This window comes from Schistocerca cancellata, chromosome 5 (genome assembly GCF_023864275.1).
Source record: "Schistocerca cancellata isolate TAMUIC-IGC-003103 chromosome 5, iqSchCanc2.1, whole genome shotgun sequence".
Taxonomy (NCBI): domain Eukaryota; kingdom Metazoa; phylum Arthropoda; class Insecta; order Orthoptera; family Acrididae; genus Schistocerca; species Schistocerca cancellata.
The window spans coordinates 590,419,844-590,445,714 of NC_064630.1; the positions used below are offsets into that span (position 1 = coordinate 590,419,844).

At 36.8% G+C, this 25,871-nt stretch overlaps 1 protein-coding gene across 4 annotated transcripts in view; it reads left to right on the forward strand.

Moving 5' to 3' along the window:
- Positions 1 to 25,871, forward strand: part of LOC126187319 (guanine nucleotide-binding protein subunit beta-5) — a 180,027-nt gene that overhangs the window by 106,898 nt on the left and 47,258 nt on the right. For all 4 annotated transcript variants that reach the window (XM_049928332.1, XM_049928331.1, XM_049928329.1 and 1 more), the window contains one exon: positions 779 to 897. In XM_049928332.1, coding sequence (XP_049784289.1) covers positions 779 to 897 — 119 coding nt within the window. The remainder of the gene's footprint in view (positions 1 to 778; positions 898 to 25,871) is intronic.

Here is a 25,871-nt window from a genome sequence, read left to right on the forward strand (position 1 = left end):
ATTAAAATGTGTAACATAAAATTTCTTCTTCCATACTTTCAAGAGTAATAATTAATCTGTAACCATGTATACTTGATTCCTAAGGATCAGCCTCTATATTATTGTATATTAGATAATAGTAGAACTGCCTACATGTAACAAGTCAATGTGTAATTTGTGCAACTATAACCTCCGATGGCAAGTATAATTAATGAAATTTTCTCATCCCATCTACCAAGAAAGGCTGGTTTTAGGCACATTGGTTTTGGGCAAAAAACCAAATTTTCAAAACTAATAACTTTACTTGGTTGATAGCCTGAGAATATTTCCTTGAATTTCACTTCAATCCTTATGTTTCATCCTGATACACATGCACCTTCTCTCTCTCTCTCTCTCTCTCTCTCTCTCTCCCTCTCTCTCCCCCCCCCCTCTCTCTTCCCCTCCCCCCTCTCTCCCCCTCCCCCCTCTCTCCCCCCTCTCTCTCCCTCTCCCCTCTCTCTCCCCCCCTCCCCCCCCCCTCTCTCTCTCTCTCTCTCTCTCTCTCTCTCTCTCTCTCTCTCTCTCTCTCTCCTCCAACCCCTCCCCCTCTCCCACTCCTCTACCTCCCCCTCTCCCTTTCCCCCTCTCCCTCTCCCTCCCTTTGTGCGTGTGCGTGTGCGTGCGCGCGCACGCAGGTGCTTGTGCATGTGGGTGCGTGCATACAACATACACAAACACACACATATATATTCACATCATTCATTGCAGTATAATTGTAAGCATTATGTTGCCATATGTCTCTTTTCAATTCAATTCTTAGGATGGGAAAATGATTATATGGGATGCATTTACAACTAACAAAGAACATGCTGTTACAATGCCTACTACATGGGTGATGGCTTGTGCATATGCTCCATCAGGAAATTTGGTTGCATGTGGGTAAGTTACAGGTTTAGCTGGTTGCATGCTATGTTATTCCAGAAAATCATTTTTTTCCTTTGATGTTGTGGAACTGTAAGCATGGATATGTGCTTTAGGTGAGCTGCAACAAAATCCCTACCTCGGAAATAGAAACTTAATCTTTTTTTTTTCTCTCTCTCTCAATTGTTTGGCCTGCATTAAGGTTTCAGTTGGTGAGTGCATTGGCTTCCTTACTTGCATGCTATTCTGTTTAATGTAACTTTTAAGTAATAGCCAGTGAATGCCGTTAAACTATAGCATGATACAATTTAAGCAAAACAGTGCATTATCAATTGTTGAAATGGCATAGTGAGAGCATAAAATAAGACTGTTGCAAAATAAAGAAAAGATAAATGTGTATACAGATTGCATGAAAAGTTTTCAGTCCCCTTCATTTTGACATTGTTCTAAGTGCATTTTGGAAATGGAATTGGGTATTTTCAATTTTCATTCCTTTTTTAAATGTTATCTCCTTTCTTCATTGTTTTTGCTTATGAAGTTAACTGTTTTACAAACACATGTGGTGATCACAATTTCTGCTGTTCTTGGTCAGTACCTCTTAAAAAAATTCATGCTGCACTCAAGTTATATTATGAAATTAAAAATATATTTGTATGCCGTTCAAAACAAGAGTTCATTACAAACAAAAGCAAAAAGCAGAAAAATAAAAATAATTTTTTTCAGACCACAAAAATGTGTAACAGTAATTGATGATGCACAATAAGAGAGATTTTTTCATAAAAATGAGAGTCTTATGTTAAAGCAGAGATAATTGCATTGTATACACTGACACAATTATGCCTCAAGATGGTTGGTGGTAACAGTTAAAATTTTGTGTTGACACTCATTGTGAAAAACTTACATTACCTTGTCTTAAAATGTTACGTTATTAAATTTATGTCTTTAGAACACATACAGCTTGATTCTGAGAATCTAGAAGTTTTATGTAGGAGTATGTTTACCAGATAACATAAATTTTCAAAGAAGGTAATGCAATATAAGTAGAGCACTGGCATATTTTGTTGGATCTAGGTACCAGTGCAGGGATCTTCATAATTAGTCTTATGTGGACCGAAAATATAGTGAACTGTAATAAATATTCACTGAAACTGCATGTGTGGTAAGTGTTATGGTGCATAGCCAAAATATTTTGGAAAAATTTCATTGTAATGGATGGTTTAAATTATTTCAGCTTTTGATTTTCTTAATATGCAGTTATCTTTGTTTTCCCCTAGTATATATTGTAAAACAAGATCTCAGTAGTTTCATACTGCTAATTATTCTTGGAATCTTTGTAATTCAGGCAGAAGCTCAAAGTTTCAAGGAAATACATCACTGCCTCAATTCAAAATTGCAATATCCAATTTTAAGTATTTTTATAAGGTTATAAGAATTGAAATTACATTGGGGAAAGCTTTTGATCAGTTATGATATTCCCAGTTTTATTTTAAAATTATTTTGCTGAAAAGACTTATATTTGATCTATGGTTGTTGATAAATTCAGTTTCTGTTTTATTTCTCTGGCCTCAGTTGTTTTGGGAATCTGCATGTATTACCCAGTATGTGCTGTCTTTGGGTATTAAATCCTTGCATCTCTTTAAGCATGGAATAAGTAGTAGATGGCTCTTTCTTGTTGTTAGTGACCTGTGTATATATGCTATAATGTTTATGGACATCATATATCCCTGCAGCACAGTATAAAACTTTTTAAATTCACTATTGCTGACACCTGACTATTTGTCATGAGAGATCGTGCAACTCTGTTGGAGTTTAAAGTTTATCCTGTACTTTACTGCCTCAGTTAAACACTTTTTTTTATAATATGACTATACAATCATTATTTGACTGATAGTAACTAGTTGTATCATAAAAATAAATATGCAGCTGACAGTGGGACTGACCCTCTTCGATTTGGCCCATACTTTATGGGATTTGAAATCAGTGCCCCAACAGCAATCTCCTAAAACATCACCTAATTTAAAAAAGAAAGAAAGAAAACAGAAAATTGCCTTTGAAGTATCTATTATTCACAAGTGTGGTTAACTACCAATCATTTTTTTCTGTAGTAACATAGACACCGATAGTTTAGTGTGTACTGTTATGGTCTTGAGATCATAAAGTTGCTAATTCAAATCTCAGTAGTAGCAACTTTTTTTTATTCAAATTGTATGTTTAATAATAAATGGTAATGTTAATTAACAAATATTGGATCATACTATATAATAAAAACAACATATTTTATTTTTAATTATTGCTTGTTTGAAAATAAATTAAAATTTAATACATGCTTGTGAAATCCTTATTGTTATATAATAAAATTATATGCATTAATAATACTCTTCAAACTCTGGAAATAAAAAAAAGTATTTTATTTTCCGTTTGATGTTTCAAATTTTTTACAAAGTTTTGTTTTGTTATGACACACATTTTTCATCCAATTATTAATTAAAAATAAAAAGATTTTGTGTTTACTAAAAGTTATTTTTCAATATTTATTAATAAACGGATTTTTAATAAAAGCAAAAAAGTGTTGCTACTACTGTGATTCAAACGAATGAATTTACATAGAATTCAGTGCTGTGTACTGAGTGTGTGTGTCTTATTTAAATGTATTGTAGTTCTTTAGGATATTGATCTCTGGGCACAGAGTTTCAGTTGGTATGAAGAAAAGGACCAGTCCACACGGTCCTCTTGTGAGATGGTAAAACGAAGAATATATTTTAATTTTGTTTAATTTGTTAGCCTGTATAAAAAGTTGCAGATTCTGTAATTAAGAGAAGGGTACTCAGCATTAATTTAGCAGTAATGTTATGTGGCAACTTACCACCAAACTATCATGTAACATGTTTCATAGTATCATATACACATCCTCACAGTCAGTGTAATCTACTGTTTAATGCTGCATAACAACCACAGACTGTACTCAGTACTACCAATGACTGCCCAGCTAATTTACATGCATTGTTCCCTTTTATTACAGTGAGGGAAATTTTCTGCAGCCTTGGAGAGGTTTTTCTAGCTGGCTCACAACATGGGAGTTTGTTTAAAGGGACCAGGGATGTGCGTCTACATGCTCTTTGATTCATCAGGTTTAGAATCCTGTCATGGAATGGGAGAGTGTTTTTGCCTTCCTCCCCATGCCACTGTGTCATAAGTTAATTAAAATAAAATCCACAGCAGTAGAAGTTTGTTTAACTTATTTAGAGAATTATTGCGAGTCGGAACTCACAAGGTCTGCTGCAAGTGGCCGGTGATATTCTTACACTGGGAGAAAGAACAAAGTTTCAGACAGACAAAACATGCCATTAGGAGATGGGAGAGTAAAGACTTGCTGCCACACGACTGATGAGACGAGGCATGCTGCCATATAGAAGGATGTCTCCACTTTAGCACTAAGTACAGTGGGCAAGCTGGACTCAGAATTGCCAGCCAGTTTTGCTGTCGCTTTCCACATAACGCTCCATGTGAGACTGGTAAGAATGAGCTGATGATGCAGTAACCAAGTCAGTGGTGCCACAATGCTTGTTAACTTTCATCAGTGGCTAATTCCACAGCTGTAATATTTATAGTTAGCTAGTTGCTCCCATTATGCATTTTTGTGATTCTACTGGTGTTCGTACATATTTTTCTGGGTTCTTTCTTCAAACCACTAACCACTCTTGCAGTCGTTGGCAGTGTCTGTAATTTATTCTCATGATTATGCTTCTATTGTGGTCACTAATGTGCCAATATTAGATTTCCCAATTATCAGGGTAGTTTGATAAGTTTGGTAAATTTCTGTGAAAGAATGCAGCATTTTTGTTGTACCGTCATGGTTGGTAAGCTTGATTATTCCAAGGGTCGTATTAAGAATTTCAACAATGTACAGCATACAGTTCAGTGTTGAAAGCCATCTGAATTGGTCAGTGAGTCAACTGTGATTGGAAATGAAAAAAAACTGTTTTTTGTACTGTTATCAAACATTTTCATTTGAATTGGTGGACTGCCACACAGAGCAAAACAGAATTGGATAAAGTTCACATGGACTCTGCACCATCATTGAAGACCAATTGCTTTTGGATTAATGAATTTAAATGTGAGTTTACATGCACCAAAGACAAAGCCCACTCCAGCTGCCCATTTGAGGTCCCTACAAAGGAAACCAATGAAAAAATCCATGATACGGCAATGCCAAATAAAGCTTTGTGAGATATCTTGCATGGAGAATTGGCTGTGAAGAAGGTGTGTGTGAGGTGGGCACCACGACTGCTCCCAGTTGATCAAAAGCACATCTGGCACAATGTTTCAAGACAATGTCTGGTGATGCTTAGTTGCAATCTGCATGACTTTTTGTGCCGATTTGTGACTGTTGATGAAATATAGATCCATCATTACACACCAGAGTCAAAACAGTGGACAAATGCTAGCAAAAGTACGCCGAAGAAGGCAAAGACCGTTTTGTCAGCCTGTAAGGTGATCACCACTGCTTTTTGGGACTCCACAGGTAGAATCCTCATAGATTACTTGAAACAAGGCAGAATCATAACTGGACCCTATTATGCTTTATTGTTGGTTCATTTGAAATTTGTTTTGGCTGAAAAGAAGAACAAAATTGGCACAAAAAAAGTACTTTTTCACCAGGATAATGCAGCATCCCACACATCAGTGTGATTTGGGCATTAAATTGATTCCTCATCCACTCTATTCAGTCACAAGTGACTGCTTCCTGTTCCCTAATTTGAAATTTTGACCTGGCTTGGGAAGAAATTTACATCAAATGAGGAAGTTATAGTTGCAGTCAATGAGTATTTTGCAGAGTTTGACAGAGTCTATTGGTCGGATGAGATGAAAAAGGTGGAAGGTCGCTGGAGCAAGTGTATATCCCCCAAAGGAGACTATGTTGAGACTTACCAAACCTCCCTCATATAGTCTCGTATCTATTTATTAAATTTTCTTTTACTTATCTCAGTGGGCAACTCATATGTTGATGCTTCATGGTAATAAACTCAATGGTTCCAGTGACCGCTACTTTCTGTTGTAGATAGATGACCACTTTCATTAAAATATCCATGTGTGGTATTGGTAACCATATTTTCATGTTTTATTGGTCCATTGCCATTAGTGATTATTAAATAAGATTTTTCCCTTGTATGACATTAATATTTCCTCGATCTTTTTTGAGCTTGCCTTATCTGTAGGTCACCAGGGATCAAACGTATAGCATCGCAGGGGCATGCTAAACAGCTCAACTGTCACCTCACATTAACAGGCAAGCACTGAAAAAAGGACACAAAAGAATCTCTGATTGTATGGGTGGGAAGCATGGTGAATATGTAGACATACATAGTGATGAGTGGGAAGAGTAAATATCACTAATGCTAACATTTGGGAGATTTCTATCATGTGGTCATATGAAAAATCTTGGACATGAGATGCCTGATGTGACTGAAGTGGACTATCTAGCAAGAATTGTTGCTACCTGTTATATTGTTTGAACTGCACTTTTTTAACAGATGTGATAGAACATTATGTAACCGTCTCTCGTCGATGTAGAAGCTGGGAGATGCCACTTCAAACAACGTTTTCAAATATACCACTTTGTGCAAGTATGCACATAAACAGAGTTATTACAGAAATATACTAACATGACTTTTTATCATCAGTAAAGTAGTGGTAATATTGGAATTTTTTCATTTTCACTTATAATTATCTAGTCGTTCTGCACAAGCATTCCCAATCTCAAAACTAATAACTCTGCTCTTTGCTGTCATCCTTGAAAACCTCTATCAATATTGTGGAAAAAGGATTTTGTATAATAGGAAAATAAATTGTCCAAAAATTTAACCTATGTTGCACAGTTAGATGGAAAAATCATATCCTGACATGTGAGATTGTAAAGTGAAAACTCTTGTTGTCTTAAGATGAATCCATAAAATTGTTGCAGATTATGTTGTATAGTGTGTAGGTTGCCAGTTCAGTGAAAAGGTCTCATATTATGAGTCAAAAGGTTTAAATCCTCAATCAGTGTTGTGATTTGCTTTGCAAGACTAAAGCAAGTTTTGACCTTTGGAAATGACATGAGTATGTGAATCATTTTAGTTTGCACTGTGATTTGGATCATCATCATCTTCACTTCAAACATTAATGTTTTTCTTTTTTTATGATACCCATCGCTTCCTCCACCTTCCTTGACTTCTCCCAGCTACCTTAAATCTTCTCATCTGGAGAGCTAATCTTGTTTCATACATTCTTTCAGGTGTTCATTCCAGTCTTTTCTATTTTCTTATATTTTATTGGGGATATTAAATTTATTCATTTATTTCCTGATTTCCAAACTTCCAAATCTGTTTGCTTTTGTGCACATCCATTTCCTGCTCTTAGATATCTCATCTCTGTTGCTTGGGTGCAAATTTCTTAGTGTTTATGTATAACCCACTATTCACTTCTATAAACAAGAATTTTCTTATAAAATTTCACTCCTCTTACTTTGTGTGTTTCATTTGTTCCACATATGTGCTAAAACTTGGCTAATTTTTTTCTACATCTTTGTTATAGTCATATGTGATGCCGCAATCTAAATTGTGAAAATTTTAAACATTGTCTATTATTCTGTTGTAAAAAAAATAAATAAATAAAAATAATAATAAAAAAATCAGAACTTTTGTCGCACAACATGCTTTCTTTTGATTTTTGTCTTTTTTTTTCCTAAAATTGTCAAATGATACTCTTTACAAATCAAATCTAATAAATGTATTCCCCTCTGTACGTTATCTTCGTTCTCAGCCTGCAGTGTGGCATTGTCTGCATATAAAAGACAATTAAATTGAAAATTTCTGTTAATCTTAATTCCCTTGTTAAAAAATCTCCTTCCATTTCCAGATTGCATAATCTAAATAAATGTTTAAAAGGATGGGTGAAATGTTGCACCTTATCTATCTCCTTTGTGCTTATAGTCTGTGTTAGAGTACCATTTACATCTAAAATTAATACCATGTATCTGCGCAGATTATTTAAAACATTTATTAAATGTTGTGGATGTTCACTTTTCCTCCTAATTCCCACAGTTTCTCTCTGTCAACAGAAATTACGAACGTTCCAGAATTTTTTGAACAGACAACATACATGAATTTCATTACAGATCAGTCTCATTTACAATGAAAATAGTCAAATATGTAAATAATATCAATACAAATTACATGTTTATGGATTATTCATTTTTATTATTATTATTTTGAGCTTTTCCTCATTACAGAGGCTTATCTCCAACATAATAATTTACTTGGAAATTACAATACAAACAATAAACGTTCTTAAACTATAATCTCAAAATATTTCTCCAGGTGTTTCGATCTTGTGTGTCCTCTTCTTCTGCGCCCATTCTCCTCATTGTGTGCTGTACATTTTGGAGCCAGGTTGTCATAGGTCGTCGTCTTCTTCTTCTCCCCTCCGGTTCCCACTCCAATATCAATTTTGGTATTCTGGTTTTCTCCATTCATCGTACATGCCCGTACCACTGTAATTTCTTCCTATCCATTACGTCATATATTCTTTCTTTTATTTCCATTCTCCTTATTACTTCGGTGTTCCTTATCTTTTCTTTCCTGGAGATTCTTGCCGATCTTCTCCAAAAGTCCATCTCTAATGGATTATTCATAAAATATCAAATATAATTTCTTCCTAGCATGTTTCCTAGCTTGAATAAAAATGTGCTTCATTTCAGTAATAACAATCTTTCAAGAATGACCCTGTCAGACAGAATAATGCTTTGCAGTTACTTAGTAAAACTTATTTTAATTTGACTCTGTTCCTTACTTTCAAATAACATCAGATTTAAAACATGTGTTATAGACAATGATTATAACTGTATTTCAGTGATTTTAAGGTAATAGTATGGTTTCAAACATTCCTACCAATTACTGTCTTTACTTGAGGCAAGAGGAATACAATGTACAGATTTATTTCATCCTAACATTTCCCACAATATAGCATTACTTATATTGTCCTTATTTGGCTATGTTTAGGATTGCTGTTGACATGTTATTAGCTTTTTAATTAATTTATGTAAGAATCTGCTCTTAAGAAACTTTAAAGAATCAGAAAGGTCCCAGCTGTTATGTTTTCGTCTCCTTGTTTAAACATCGATATCACCTTTGCTTGTAACCATGCTTCTGGAATAGCTCTACTTCTCCACAGTTTAGCAGTTAAGAGTTTATGCTATCTGTACTAGGAGCTTTTGTGTTATTTGTAGAGTTGAGGGCTTATCTTAGTTCATCCATACATAAATCATCTACGCATCCTATTTCAGTTTCATCGTCTCTATTCTCTGTGTAGCATGTTTCTTTGTACCACAAGTTCTTGTAATGTTCTGTTCATTTTGCACAATGGATGTTGCATATTTGAGCAATTTCTGTTTCTGTTCAAATAGTGCGTTTTCTTGATGTTGTAAGCTATCATTTGCCTTCTGTGAATGTAGCCTATTATTATGCTTGTAAACCTTTAAGTTCTCCCTGTAACTGGCAGGATAGAGGAAGAAAACAGCATGCCACACTCATTGGACCATATCAATTGATGGTCAGATCAGCTTCAAGTTGTTGAGTGCTTTTCAATGCCAGAATACATTGTGTTAAGAATGTAGGCAGTTTGTTTATGCCTACTTGTTTTTTATCCATTGTCCTTTTTGTTTTGTTGTGTTTACAGCAGAATAATATTTGGGGAGGTCAGTGTGAGATGGATGTGCAAATAAACACGAGTGTACACAATAAATTGAAGATCTAACATTCTAAATTGCTAAGGACTGAAAGTAATGTTTTGAGATATAACAAAAAAATATATGTATAAACTATACTGCAAATTGAGATAAAATTGCATTGAATTGTTCAGAAAGAGAGAATTAAACACTTGAGAGCAGAAGGTATCTTACACACTATCTTATTCATACTAAATGGGCTAAGTCTGACAGAGATATCATGCCATAATACATACCTAAATATAATTTTCTTAGAACATGACAAACAATATGAAAGAGAAATCAGTTTGCATTATCATTACAGAAATGGCTAAAAAATTGCTCTTGGTAATATGGTGTAAAGGCTACCATAGCAAGCAAGTCTTTCTATTTTTCAGCAGACTGTCATGGAATATTTTGCAGCACTGAAAGCTGGGTATGAATGAATTCAATGTTGTTGTTGTGGTCTTAGAACATGACAAACAATATGAAAGAGAAATCAGTTTGCATTATCATTACAGAAATGGCTAAAAAATTGCCCTTGGTAATATGGTCTAAAGGCTACCATAGCAAGCAAGTCTTTCTATTTTTCAGCAGACTGTCATGGAATATTTTGCAGCACTGAAAGCTGGGTATGAATGAATTCAATGTTGTTGTTGTGGTCTTCAGTACTGAGACTGGTTTGATGCAGCTCTCCATGCTACTCTATCCTGTGCAAGCTTCTTCATCTCCCAGTACTTACTGCAACCTACATCGTTCTGAATCTGCTTAGTGTATTCATCTCTTGGTCTCCCTCTATGATTTTTACCCTCCACGCTGCCCTCCAATGCTAAATTTGTGATCCCCTGATGCCTCAGAACATGTCCTACCAACCGGTCCTTTCTTCTTGTCAAGTTGTGCCACAAACTCCTCTTCTCCCCAATTCTGTTCAATACCTCCTCATTAGTTATGTGATCTACCCATCTAATCTTCAGCATTCTTCTGTAGCACCACATTTCGAAAGCTTCTATTCTCTTCTTGTCCAAACTATTTATCGTCCATGTTTCACTTCCATACATGGCTACACTCCATACAAATACTTTCAGAAACGACTTCCTGACATTTAAATCCATACTCGATGTTAACAAATTTCTCTTCTTCAGAAACGCTTTCCTTGCCATTGCCAGTCTACATTTTATATCCTCTCTATTTTGGCCATCATCAGTTATTTTGCTCCCCAAATAGCAAAACTCCTTTACTACTTTAAGGGTCTCATTTCCTAATCTAATTCCCGCAGCATCACCCGACTTAATTCGACTACATTCCATTATCCTCCTTTTGCTTTTGTTGATGTTCATCTTATATCCTCCTTTCAAGACACTGTCCATTCCATTCAACTGCTCTTCCAATTCCTTTGCTGTCGCTGACAGAATTACAATGTCATCGGCAACCCTCAAAGTTTTTATTTCTTCTCCATAGATTTTAATACCTACTCCGAATTTTTCTTTTGTTTCCTTTACTGCTTGCTCAATATATAGATTGAATAACATTGGGGAGAGGCTACAACCCTGTCTCACTCCCTTCCCAACCGCTGCTTCCCTCTCATGTCCCTCGACTCTTATAAGTGTCTTATGAAGTTATACCTTTCTTTAGAATTTTTACACTTTTTCACTGTTGTGTGTCAGTGAATGTCCTGTTGATATGCACTATTCAAGGTGAGGTGATTTTAATTTGTGCAACTTAACTGATGTGCAGTGTCGATGTGTTGATAACTCTCAGCAGCAGTCGGAAGTCAATAAAATTTTTAACCTCCCTTATGAGTGTGTTGAGTGGTGAAGAACGGTGTGCTGAATTAATTTCTTCTTGTGAATCATCATGTATATGTTGTTAGTACTTAACTATCTTCTTGCAATTTTCTATTAAGCCAATGTATCACAAGATTGAGAACAGTGGCCTAAAACCAGATACTTATGTTTACACAGTCAAATAGGCCACAAGGCAAAGTTTATGTTTTGTCCACATCAGTTGCCACACCAAACTACAAGTTTCCTTTTGTTACCAGCTACACAACAGCATTTTAGTGCAATTCAGGACATGGAATGGACTTGGTGTTGTGTTGTTAGCTCTATGAAATCCTTCACCGACATTCCACGAACACTTTATTTCCTCATTGTTGTCATGAGCATGAACATAGAATTCGTAACATTAAAACTGGTGTAACTATAACATATCACAGTGTCCAAGACTTGGAACAACCAATACTTGTTGCAGATCAGTTGCTAATGTACTAGTGTTACTTCCGGGCATACCTGAAGAAGTCTCATCATTCTTCATCTTTGTCATTGCACTTTCTGCCTTCCTATGACGCAGTTACAGTGTGTTTTGTGCTTTTCTGTTATTTGTGTGTCTTTTCACCTCAAGCTTCAACAAGCCACATTTCTTACAAGTATCTGACCTTTGTCCTCCAAAGAATGGATTCAGAAAACATTTAAAAAATATCCTTTTAGATTACACTTCTTTAACTTTGGTGTCTGGAAATTTGACTTTAAATGTTTTGTATAAGTGACTGATACTAATATCACAGCTGAAGTATTCTTTATAGGACTTACATATATGATAATGACTCCTCTCCCTTGGTATAGACAATATATATATACTGCTATATCAGTAAAATATCATCATTGGTATATTTGCAGTTGTATGACCCACTTCCATTACAGAGGTATGACACTTGACCCACCTTCAGTTTGTTGGTTAATGTCACAATCCCCTTACTCAAAACACAAAATATGTCCAGGAAAGTTTTACAGCAGTCTGTGAAATTACCACCATTTCCATAAGCAACAATATATACACAGTTGATTGACAACAACTGTCCCCAAGTTTGTCATCCCCACCGTTGTGCCGCCTGAAGACTAGTAGTGTTTATTTTCATTAAACCCTAGAGTAGTTTCGTTTTGCTTATAGAAGACATGAAATAAATTTGTTCTTAGTTCATTTGTCAAGGACTTGTGTGATAGGCTACATCTGCAATTCAGCTGAAATGGGAAAGGTTACTACTTTAATTTCGATATGTTTGTGTAAAAACAGCTTCATATTGTACTAGGTACATCTTCACTCTACGTGTTTCATTAAAATAAATATTTTAATGCATCCATTCCACATTGTTTCGCAGTCCTGTTAGCAGGAAGCGTAGTTTCAACAAGAATGGAACCATCCAGTATACAAATAAAAAGTCTCTGCAATTTTTCAGATGTGTCTGGAATTGTCTCCCACAACTCATAGTATATTCTGCCTATGATTTGTGGGCTAGAAGTTGTCACCAGATAGTGTCACAGATGTTTTCCATTGGTTTCAGATGGGAGGAATTTAATGACCCTCACATCATGTGAGTTCACTATCAAGTCCCTCAAATCACTGTTGCGCAATTCTGGCATTGTGACACAGACAATTATCATATAGCAAGATGCCATCACCATCGGGAAGACATCAAGCATGAAGGGATGCAATTGGTCTACAATAATTTTAATGTAGTCCATAACTGTCATGGTGCCTTTGATTACTGCCACAGGTCCCATAGAAGCCCAGATGAATGTCCCCCGTAGCGTAATACTTCCCCACCAGCCTGCACCTGTGGCATAGTGCAGATTTTGAGCACCTGCTCGCATGGATAATAGTGTCTCCAATCACAACCATTGACCTAGTGTAACAACAAACGTAATTCATCCAATCCGGTGACATATTTCCATTGATCCATGGTCTAGTCTCAATGATCCATTGCCCACTGCAGTCATAATTGACAATGTAATTGAATTAACATGGAAACATATAGGAGTCATCTGCTGCGAAGTCCTATGTTCAGCATTGTGCAATGAACAGTATGCTCTGAAACACTTGTGCATATACTCTGTCATCAGATCTGCCACAAATCGCCACCTATCATGCATTACAGAGTGAACAAGTCTTGAATCCTAATGTTTTGTGGTGAGATGTTGATGTCCAACACACTGTCGCCTACTTGTGGTTTTACCATTGCCCAGCCACTTTATATAGATGTTTATAACAGCACGAGAACAGCTGAACAGCTTCGCCATTTCCAAAATGCTCATTCCCAGGCATCAGGCTGTAACAATCTCCCCTTCATAGTGTGCTGCATTGTTTCACAGATACATATGAAATAAAATTGGTATTATGCCCAATGGTTATACTGTCTGGTGGCAGTCCTTTGGAATTTAATGAGTTTTCTATGACCGTGTGGCCACGCGGGGTAGCCGAGCGGTCTGAGGCGTCTTGTCGAGGTCCGCACGGCTTTCCCCGTCGGAGGTTTGAGTCCTCCCTCGGGTATGGGTGTGTTTGTCATCGTTAGCATAAGTGAGTTTAAGTTAGATTAAGTAGTGTGTAAGCTTAGGGACCGATGACCTCAGCAGTTTGGTCCCATAAGACCTTACCACAAATTTCCAAATTTCTACGACCGTATGGATAATAGAGGCTATCACACTTAGTTAAGTAAAATGCAGGTTCTACAATGTTCCACAAAAGGATCAATAATTATTCTATTATTAACTGAAAATACACACCCCAGATATGATTGAGAGGAACAGAAAACTATAAATAGTAACTGCAGTAAGGCTGAAGGCTCATTAAACTTTTGTCAAAGTCACTTATGTCAGTAGATTTCCCCATTTGTGGCATGTATTTTGCCAGAATGATTCCCCATTCATCCCTGCTCAACTTCTATACTCCTCTTACCACATAGCACGTCTGCAATGCTACCAGGCGGCATTTAGTCTCATGGTGGATAGTGGATGTATGTCTTGACTCATCATGTATTTTTGATTACACACATATTTATTCTGACATCTAATCCTAACTTATCTTAAAGCTCCATTAGTTTCTTCGTGTGTCGTTCTGCAGTCTCAACATAATTTTTGAATGCTCGAGCCGTTTTAAGTATCCACCATAAGTTGTCAAATATGTTACACACGATTATCTTTATTGAGTCCTATATTACATTAGGTTACTGGCCAGTTTTGGCCCATAGCAATTTTCAAATACCTGTAAGAAACAATACCAACAAAGTAGAAAGGTAAAACACTTTTTTAAATCATTACACTTTGTGTATTTTAATTACATTTACAATGTCGGAAAAGACAGATTGCTACTTACCGTAATAAAAAAAGGCATGTTAAGTTACAGGTGGGTACAATTAAAAGACCCTCACATAAAGCTTTCAGCCATAGCCTTCATCGGCAAAAGAGAAACGCACACCATTCGTACATACAAGCACGCACCCTCATGCGTACATGACCACCAAGTCCAACATCTTGGGCTGGAATGCAATTATGTAAGTGAAATGCCTTCTAGTATTACAGGTGATTCTCTTACACATTGAAAATCTGCATGTATAGTCTTACTCCTTTTCCTTGTTTATATATATGATAAGCCATCTAGTATTATAGGTGATTCTAAAATATTTCTGTTTGCTGATGACACTAGGTTGTTAGTAAAGGATCTTGAGTGCATTGGCACTGTTTCAAATAGTTCAATTCAAGGCTTAAGTTCAGGGCTTGCAGAAAATAAATTAACGCTAAATCACAGTAAGACTATGGCAAGTTGAAAAAGAGAGGGGGGGGGGTGAGATATACATATATGCATATATGAAAAAGAATGTAGGAAAGTCATCGAAAAGGAAGAAAGTTTTGTTGTTAGGCAGTTCTCATGCCAGAGGTGTAGGCCAACTTCTGCAGGAGGAATTAGGACCAGAATACCAGGTCACAAATTTTTTCAAACCAAGTGCTAGTCTGGATCAGGTGACAGAGGATTTAGGTTCACTCTGTAAAGGATTTACCAGGGAAGACACCGTGGTTATTGTGGGAGGGCCAGGGAACAGCATCGACAGAGATCCTGGGTACAGTATAGAGTGTGACCTGGTGAAGATTGCGTCGGCATCGAGACACACCAATGTTGAGTTTGTATCTGTCCTGAGACGCCATGACCGGCCTCAAGTGGACTCTTCTGTTGGGAGAGTTAATTTGGAGTTGGAACGGCTGCTTGGGTCAGGTGCGGGGGCTCATATTGGTGTGGTTCCTGTTGATTATCTCAGTAGGTGGGACTATACCAGGCATGGCCTACATCTCAACAGGAAAGGGAAGGGGAAACTGGCTGGGGTAATAGCAGGAAATTTAAGGGGGGGAGGCACTGCCATGAATGGTAAAATACCAGTGGTTACAGGTGTTGGAGCAGCATCTTTTTTAGGATAGGTAAGACAGAAAGATGTCAAGTTCTACGAGAGGTCAGGATTGAAACAAATCTTCAATTTAGGAAAGAAATTAAACAGCACAATTCCAGCACATTAGATCACCAATCACAGCTACCAATTATAAATTTTCACCAATCACCAGAAATTTTATCTCCACCAAGTTGTATCTCAGTCCTGGGTAATTGCATTGATGAATTAAAGTCACCCAACCCAGTTGACATAATCTGCCTCTCTGAACACCATGTGACCACTGGCATAGGAACTAGGCCTAAGCACAATGAGAAACTCAGACAGGAGAGTACTGCAAATGTTAGAATAAGGAAAGGTTCTCATAAAAGTATAATTAAAAATAATGTAAGTATATTTCATCAAAATATTGGGAGTTTAAAGAATAAAGTAGATGAGCTTCTGGTTTGTTTAGAAGATTTAGAAGCTGAGAATGAAATAGATATACTATGCCTGTCTGAGCATCACATTGTTACTGATATGGATAAGGTAAATGTAAGTGGTTATAAGCTCTCTGCACATGTAATGAGAGAAAATATGGAGAAAGGAGGAGTTGCCATATATGTCAAAAGTTATCACTGTGCAAAAAGTATAGAAACAAAAAAGTTTTGTGTAGAGAAACATATAGAAGCATGTGCCTGTGAGCTTAAATTAAATAAAGGCACATTTATAATTGTAACTGTATATAGGTCCCCATCAGGAAATTTTCATCTATTTCTGAAAAATTTGGACTCCTTGTTGTGCTATCTGTCAGACAGGGGGAAGCAAATTATTATTTGTGGGGACTTCAATGTAGATTCTCTGAAAGAGGGTAATAGGAAAAATGACCTTGAAGTATTACTCGGTTCTTTCAATTTGACACCCGTTATTGATTTTCCTACTCGGGTGGTAAAGGATAGCAGCTCACTGATAGATAACTTCTTTGTAGACCAAGATAAGTTTAACCAGATAAATGCTCAGCCTGTTGAGAATGGTCTTTCTGATCATGGTGCACAGCTGGTTACAATATATGACATAGCTCCATTCAGCAATACTAAACAGTCCTCCAAAGTAGTACGTTCAGTCAACGATTTAACAATTGCAAATTTCAGGGAAAGCCTACAGCAGTTAGACTGGGATGAGGTGTACCGTGAACCTGATGCCAATTTAAAATATAATTTATTTCATGACATTTTTGTAAATGCATTTGAAAACTGCTTCCCCAAGAAAATAGTTAAATATACTCGTAAGAAACCTTGTAACAAACCATGGCTTACTAAGGGTATAAAAATATCTTGTAACCGGAAAAGGGAAATGTATCTGACAGCAAGAAAGAGTAGTGACCCAGAAACTATCAAAAATTATAAAAACTACTGTGTTATATTAAGAAAAGTTATTAAAAAATCCAGGAGTATGTGTATCATGTCTGAAATCAGCAACTCTGATAATAAAATTAAAACAATTTGGAATATTATTAAAAGAGAAACAGATCAACCAAGAGCAGAGGAAGACAGCATTACCATCAAATTGAATGAAAGCTTTACGAACAAAAAGTCAGAAGTTGAAAATATTTTTAATAATCATTTTCTAAATGTTGTGGATATAGTAGGATCCAGGTGTTCATTAGAAGATGCTAGGCTGCTAATGGAAGAGGCCATACCTATGCAATTTGATACAATTGAAATCTCACCCACTTCTCCCTCTGAAATTAAGAAAATAATAAACTTGCTTAAAAGCAAAAACTCACATGGAATTGATGGCATTTCCAGCAAAATACTAAAAGCTTGTTCTCAACAGATAAGTAAGATTCTCAGCCACCTGTGTAATAGCTCTCTGGAACAGGGCATTTTCCCTGATAGACTGAAATATGCTATTGTTATACCTTTGCATAAAAAGGGGGATAGATCTGATGTCAACAATTACCGCCCAATCTCCCTTCTAACAGCTTTATCCAAAATTTTTGAGAAAGTAATGTATTCAAGAGTAGCTTCACATATCTGTAAAAATGAAGTACTAACAAAATGTCAGTTTGGTTTCCAGAAAGGTTTTTCAACAGAAAATGCCATATATGCTTTCACCAGTCAAATTTTGAATGATCTGAATAACCGAACACCACCCATTGGGATTTTTTGTGATCTCTCAAAGGCTTTTGATTGTGTAAATCATGAAATTCTGCTAGACAAGCTCAAGTATTGTGGCATGAGTGGGACAGTGCACAAATGGTTTAATTCGTACCTAACTGGAAGAGTGCAGAAAGTTGAAATAAGTGGTTCTCGTAACATGCAAAGATCAGCACATTCCTCAAACTGGGGAACTATCAAGAATGGGGTTCCACAAGGGTCAGTCTTGGGTCCTTTGTTGTTCTTATTATATATTAATGACTTGCCATTCTATATTCATGAAGAGGCAAAGTTAGTTCTCTTTGCTGATGATACAAGTATAGTAATCACACCTGAGAAACAAGAATTATCTGATGAAATTGTCAATACTGTCTTTCAGAAAATTACTAAGTGGTTCCTTGTAAACGGACTCTCACTGAATTTTGATAAGACACAGTACATACAGTTCCGTACAGTGAATGGTATGACGCCATTAATAAATATAGACCTTAATCAGAAGCATATAGCTAAGGTAGAATATTCCAAATTTTTAGGTATGTCCATTGATGAGAGATTAAATTGGAAGAAACACATTGATGATCTGCTGAAACGTTTGAGTTCAGCTACTTATGCAATAAGGGTCATTGCAAATTTTGGTGATAAACATCTTAGTAAATTAGCTTACTACGCCTATTTTCACTCGTTGCTTTCATATGGCATCATATTTTGGGGTAATTCATCACTGAGAAATAAGGTATTTGTTGCACAAAAGCGTGTAATCAGAATAATAGCTGGAGTCCACCCAAGATCATCCTGCAGACATTTATTTAAGGATCTAGGGATATTCACAGTAGCTTCTCAGTATATATACTCTCTTATGAAATTTGTTATTAACAACCAAACCCAATTCAAAAGTAATAGCAGTGTGCATAACTACAATACTAGGAGAAAGGATGATCTTCACTATTCAAGATTAAATCTAACTTTGGCACAGAAAGGGGTGAATTATACTGGCACTAAAGTCTTTGGTCACTTACCAAATAGTATCAAAAGTCTGACAGATAACCAACAAGTATTTAAGAAGAAATTAAAAGAATTTCTGAATGACAACTCCTTCTACTCCATAGAGGAATTTTTAGATATAAATTAAGAAAAAAAATTATTAAAAAAATAATAAAAAATAAAAAAAAAATAAAAATAAAAAAACACACAAAAAAAAATAAAGTTGTTATATTAACTTAAGTATGTTGTTAAATTAACCTAATTATGTCATAGCCATCCTGATTTAGGTTTTCCGTGATTTCCCTAAATCGTTTCAGGCAAATGCCGGGATGGTTCCTTTGAAAGGGCACGGCCGATTTCCTTCCCCATCCTTCCCTAACCCGAGCTTGCGCTCCGTCTCTAATGACCTCGTTGTCGACGGGACGCTAAAAAAACCCTAACCCTAACCCTAACTAATTATGTCATGTATTGGAAAATTCGACTCGTTCCACATCATTACGAAATATCGTATTCATGATCCATGGAACTAGTATTAATCTAATCTAATCTAATCTAATCTAATCTTACCTCAAAAATATTTTTCTCTTTCTTACCACCTCTGTGTTACCACAGATGACACATCACTGATGTCATTTGTACTAAGACTGCAGCACATGTGAGGTGCCTATTTGCTTCCACCAGCCTGGGTGGAATGCATAAGTTCTAGTAAATGTTCACTAATCTGCAGTCTTCTATAGTTGTTGTCCGATGTGCAAAAAACAGCATGTAGGCCGTGAATCCATTATCTTGAAGCTGTAAGAAACTTGTAGTGAGGGACTGTTATTTTAGAAATAATTAAATTTCCAATCAGTTTGTTTATTGGGATGCCACTTGCTTATGATTAGCAGAACACTAGAAACTGCACAATTACATTCCACTTTAGAGTCACAAATTGTTTCTATTCTTCAACAAATTAATGAACTGCATATTTCCATAATTAGTATCACACTGTTCTCAATTATATTTCCAAATAACCATGCATTGATAATCAAGTCTTTATTAGCGCAGACCGTGGCAGACAACATGTCTGTCCTCTGAGGCTTCCCAACAAAACCATGGGTTACTAATGAAATCTTAACTGACACTGACCAAGGCAGTCAACTTGTCTGCCCTGTGTCACTGCTGAAACAGCTCTGATCTTACAGCTGAACCGCAGCTCAACTTAGGCGTGATCCAAAGATCACCAAAGTGCTTTGTCTGCCTTTTTGTTTCATAGTTGTTTATTATTCTGCTGGTTATTAATACTTATGAAATAATGGAATGATAGCACGCTTTTGAGCAATGCTTTAAATGTGAAATGCAAGTAAATATGCTTTTTAGTTTGTCTAATATTAATAATAGAAGATAGTCACTTTGGCATGCAACTTCCAAATGCAGTAGCGAATCGTGCAGAGGGACCACAATTTAGGTGGTGTTTCTCATGATACCCATACCTAACAAACCACCTGTCATTGGTGCCTCACACCACATTACGTCATCTTGCAACTGCCGCCTTCTTAACTGCTGTAAGAAGAGCTTCTTGTACCTGAATATGATGGCCGCAATGCCAGAAATATTACAAGACCCAGTTTTTACAGTTTCTAACACACAATTCTACAACACGTGATATTCTAATTACATGGAATGGGCATATGATTAGTGAGAACGAACAGTTCAAATTTCTAGGTGTTTAGATATATAGTAAACTGTCATGGGAAACCCGTGTTCAAGATCTTGTTCAAAGACTTAATGCTGCCATTTTTACTATTAGAACAGCATATGAAGCAATGATAGTTTGACATGAAAAGTAGTCTACTTTGCTTACTTTCATTTGCTTATGAGTAAAGCATTTTATTTTGGGTAACTCTCTCCATATTCAAAGGGTATTTTTGATTTGGAAATGGGCAGTTTGGGCAATAAATGATGTTGACCCATATTCATTAGTGTGGGTAGTCTGACATTGACTTCTCAATACATACATTCTCTAATGTCGTTTCTGGTTAAAATATCAGCATACTCCCAATAATAAGCAACTATCATTCAGTTAATACTAGGCAGAAATCCCATCTGCATTTGAGCTGTATTCTGTGACTCCTGTACAGAAAGGTGCATCCATTTTCAGTAAGCTACCACAAGAATGCAAAAATCTTGCATATTCAAATCTAAACAGAAGGGTTTCTTATTTTTCATGATTACTTTTCTGCTGTAATTTCCTGTACTGACACATTCCAGGACCATGGAGATTTACTCATCAATTTAGTCCTACGCAAGGAGACTTGTAAAATAAAAAAAAAAAAAAAAAAAAAAAAAGCACACATCACACACTGAGAATAGAAACACATTTTGTAACATTTCATTTTCTAAGTACTTACTGAAATGTCTCCTGGGTATCTCTGTAGCAGTTTTTGCTGAATAATCCAGTATGGTAGCAGGAGGGTAGGCAGCTCTTGTCAAGACGCCTTTTTCTCATTATCTACATCTTGACTTGAAAATCTTTTTCTTTCTCCAAATCAGCATTATCTGTACCATGTATGCCTCATATCGCTGAGTCTTCTCCTTTTTAGCATTCTGCTGAGAGTTGGAAACTCAATACACTACTAAAAGAGAGAATTTTATTCTTTCATAAACAACATATATTATAACAACTTTTTACTCTCAGAAAACAACTTCAAACAATTCTGTCTGCTTGACAAGTGTATTTCAAGTACATTCACAACAATCAGAGTCACCGTTCGTAACAGATCCTACTCATGAACTACTTTTGTTCCGTGACTTGTTTATGCTATTCACTTCTGTCTTTTTCCCCATGGAGGCCAGTGCAGCTCTGATGCAGGGATCCACTGCATGGAGAAAAGTTTAAGAACAGGCACTGTGGCCAAATGCGAACTGCTGCCAGTGTCGTCACATCCAGTAGCAATGCCATGTCCATTGCCATTCCATCAACATACACATACAGAGAAACCCCACACTCAGCATGCATGTCCCGCTTTCCAGACTACATTAAATAAATTTTCTTAAGCAGTCGGTGATCACCATTCATCCGATCTAAATAACCTGTGCAACACATCACTTTAACAAAGTGATATGATAACCATATATGCCATGTGTCAGTCGAATGATGTCATCTCCTTAATAAAATCCACAAAAATACTTAACCAATATATGGACAAATCTTGTCAAAAAATCCTTGGCTAAGCCATTACACATAACAGATTTATCTGGAATTGGTTAATACACTAACATATGTAATCCCTACTGTCTCTTCCCATGTATATGCTCAGCATAATGAGCTTAAGATATGTTGACTTCTTTTCTAGTTTGAATCATTCTTACGTAATTCATCTGAAGCTAACCTCCACTACAAAAGTATGTACACTACTGGCCATTAAAATTGCTACACCATGAAGATGACGTGCTACAGATGCGAAATTTAACCTACAGGAAGAAGATGCTGTGATATGCAAATTATTAGCTTTTCAGAGCTTTCACACAAGGTTGGCGCCGGTGGTGACACCTACAACGTGCTGACATGAGGAAAGTTTCCAACCCATTTCTCATACACAAATAGCAGTTGACCGGCGTTGCTTGGCGAAACGTTGTGATGCCTCGTGTAAGGAGGAGAAATGCGTACCATCATTTTCCGACTTTGATAAAGGTCGGATTGTAGCCTATCGCGATTGTGGTTTATCGTATTGCGACATTGCTGCTTGTGTTGGTCGAGATCCAATGACTGTTAGCAGAATATGGAATCGGTGGATTCAGGAGGGTAATACGGAACGCCGTGCTGGATCCCAATGGCCTCGTATCACTAGCAGTCAAGATGACAGGCATCTTATCTGCATGGCTGTAACGAACTGTGCAGCCACATCTCGATCCCTGAGTCAACAGATGGGGACATTGGCAAGACAACAACAATCTGCATGAACAGTTCGACAACATTTGCAGCAGCGTGGACTATCGGCTCGGAGACCATGGCTGCGGTTACCCTTGACACTACATCACAGACAGGAGTACCTGCGATGGTGTACTCAACGATGAACCGGGGTGCACGAATGGCAAAACGTCATTTCTTCGGATGAATTCAGGTTCTGTTTACAGCATCATGATGGTCGCATCCGTTTTTGGCGACATCGTGGTGAACGCACATTGGAAGCGTGTATTCGTCATCGCCATACTGGCATATCACCCGGCATGATGATATGGGGTGCCATTGGTTACACGTCTCGGTCACCTCTTGTTCGCACTGACAGCACTTTGAACAGTGGATGTTACATTTCAGATGTGTTACAACCCGTGGCTCTACCCTCCATTCGATCCCTGCGAAACGCTACATTTCAGCAGGATAATGCACGACCGCATGTAGCAGGTCCTGTACGGGCCTTTCTGGATACAGAAAATGCTCGACTGCTGTCCTGTCCAGCACATTCTCCAGATCTCTCACCAATTGGAAACGTCTGGTCAATGGTGGCCGAGCAACTGGCTTGTCACAATACGCCAGTCACTACTCTTGATGAACTGTGGTATCGTGCTGAAGCTGCATGGGCAGCTGTACCTGTACATGCTATCCAAGCTCTGTTTGAATCAATGCCCAGGCGTATCAAGGCCGTTATTACGGCCAGAGGTGGTTGTTCTGGGTACTGGTTTCTCAGGATCTCTGCACCCAAATTGCATGAAAATGTAATCACATGTCAGTTCTAGTACAATATATTTGCCCAATGAATACCCATTTATCATCTGCATTTCTTCTTGGTGTAGCAATTTTAATGGCCAGTAGTGTATGAACCCAACCATGATGATTTTCAAACACAAACCAAAAATTATAAATACCCCTGGTAAAAAATTTCTTTACTAGTAAGCTGTCTGCTACTTGACCACAAAGCCGTATAAAACTTCGTACATGTAAAAGATAGATTCCTCTTAGTATGCCACAATCAGCACTACCGGTTATGCATTTCGGTACACACCCTTATGCTGTCAGCTGGCTTCATTCCCTTCTGACACTGGACCTGATGAGTTACATACTTCTAATGAGCAGCTACCATACGTTATCCTAGTTATTAGATTCCTCTTATGGCATTATTACTAATACACAGAAAGTTCACACACACACTCCTTCATATCATTCATTTATGAGCTGCACTTCCAGGTGAATTACTGAAATTAGTAAAGTGCATTTATCCCTCACAACTTAGGAGTAAGTCAAACAAATTGTTGACATCCTAACTCTGTAGGCACTGGCCATACACTACCTTCCACAGAGGGCCAACTCCTACATGCGTACAAACTCCTGATGGAGATAGTGTCCCAATATATATTCTCTATTTTCTTCTTTTAGTGTGGGTCATTCTTTTCTTTTGGTACACCCACACATCCAATCATTCCCCTAATTTATATACTGGTACACTGTCCAGCCTAATATTCTTTCCTTTTTACTACATTAAACAGTTATTTAAAAAAAAAAGACTGTCTCAGTCCTGTTGTTTGAATTGGATTTCATAGACCTCAGTGTGTGCTTCTAGTAAATTCCCGTGCACTCCTGTGTGATCTTAGTCACCCTGACCATTAACTCTGTTTACTGCATCTGTGCACTGTTTCCTTTAGATATTAGTACTGTATTCTCATGTTTTTAATCATTCAGATGTTAGCACACCACTTAATGTAAGTCTGATGTTCAGTCCTCATTTTTCCCCGTCAGATTTGATGTGGCTGATATGTAATGATATCCATACCTATTAGTAATCTATTTGATGTTGTTAGACACTACTCAAGCCACTATTGTACCAAACTCAAAGATGTTTGCAATAGAGTATGAGAGAAATATCTCAGAATGCAGTGGCGAGTAGTTCATTTATCCTACTACTTAATATTTTTGTGATATACTTCTTTAACACACTAAACATATTCAGAAGGATGTAGGTTGTAGTAGGTACTGGGAGATGAAGAAGCTTGCACAGGATAGAGTAGCATGGAGCACTGCATCAAACCAGTCTCTGGACTGAAGACAACAACAACAACATAATACTTCTTTACTGTACTGACACTGTAGAGGCCGTTTTCATTCAATGGGTCTACAAGAAATACTGCTTTCGGGTGCGATATACCCACTACTTTATAAGGACCTTCATATCAGTCAAAAAATTTGTGTGTTTCTCATTTCATATTTTAGCTTGGCTGATAGGCTTCCACTAACACTAAGTCTTTAATTTAAAATCTGCCTCTACTTAATTTTGATTATATTGGCACAATCTGTTCCTTGCGTATTTTCTTAATTGGTTCTCAATATTCTGAGTTCCATCTTTCTTGTCTCCTCTTTTCTTGGAATAATAAACTAATAAATAAGTACCATCATTGTATTGCCTGAGGTAAGTACATAAATTAATATCAGTGTAAATAAAATCCTTGTATATTCTTCTTAATTAAATAAAAGTTCAAACAAAAGGACACCAGGCCATATGAGAGAGACATCACATCAGTAATTACTAAGACGTTCCCAAAACTTTCATGCTTCCCCTTCTGGTTTTCCTAAACCAATTGTGGACACTGGTGTACTGACCAATGAATTTATCCTTTCTTGTATCGTCTGAGTAATTAATGCATTCACACATTTGTGCAAAGTTGCAAAAGTCGCGTCAGGTTAAGTGTCGATTCTGGTAAAGCTGTTATTTCCAAATCTTTACCCTGCTCTAACATGTGTAACTTTAACAGCATCCATGAAATACATTCATTTACTTTTTTAAACTTTGGCTCATTTAATTCTTCTGTTTGTTTAAAATTCTGATCTATCTCCCTAAACTGTTCCAAAACTTCATTTCTTACAAGATCACATTGCTGGTTTATTTCTGTATGTAGCTCCTCTTGTGAAGTGGATAAAATTGTTTGGAAGTTGTTTATTTTTGTTTTTAGCTCT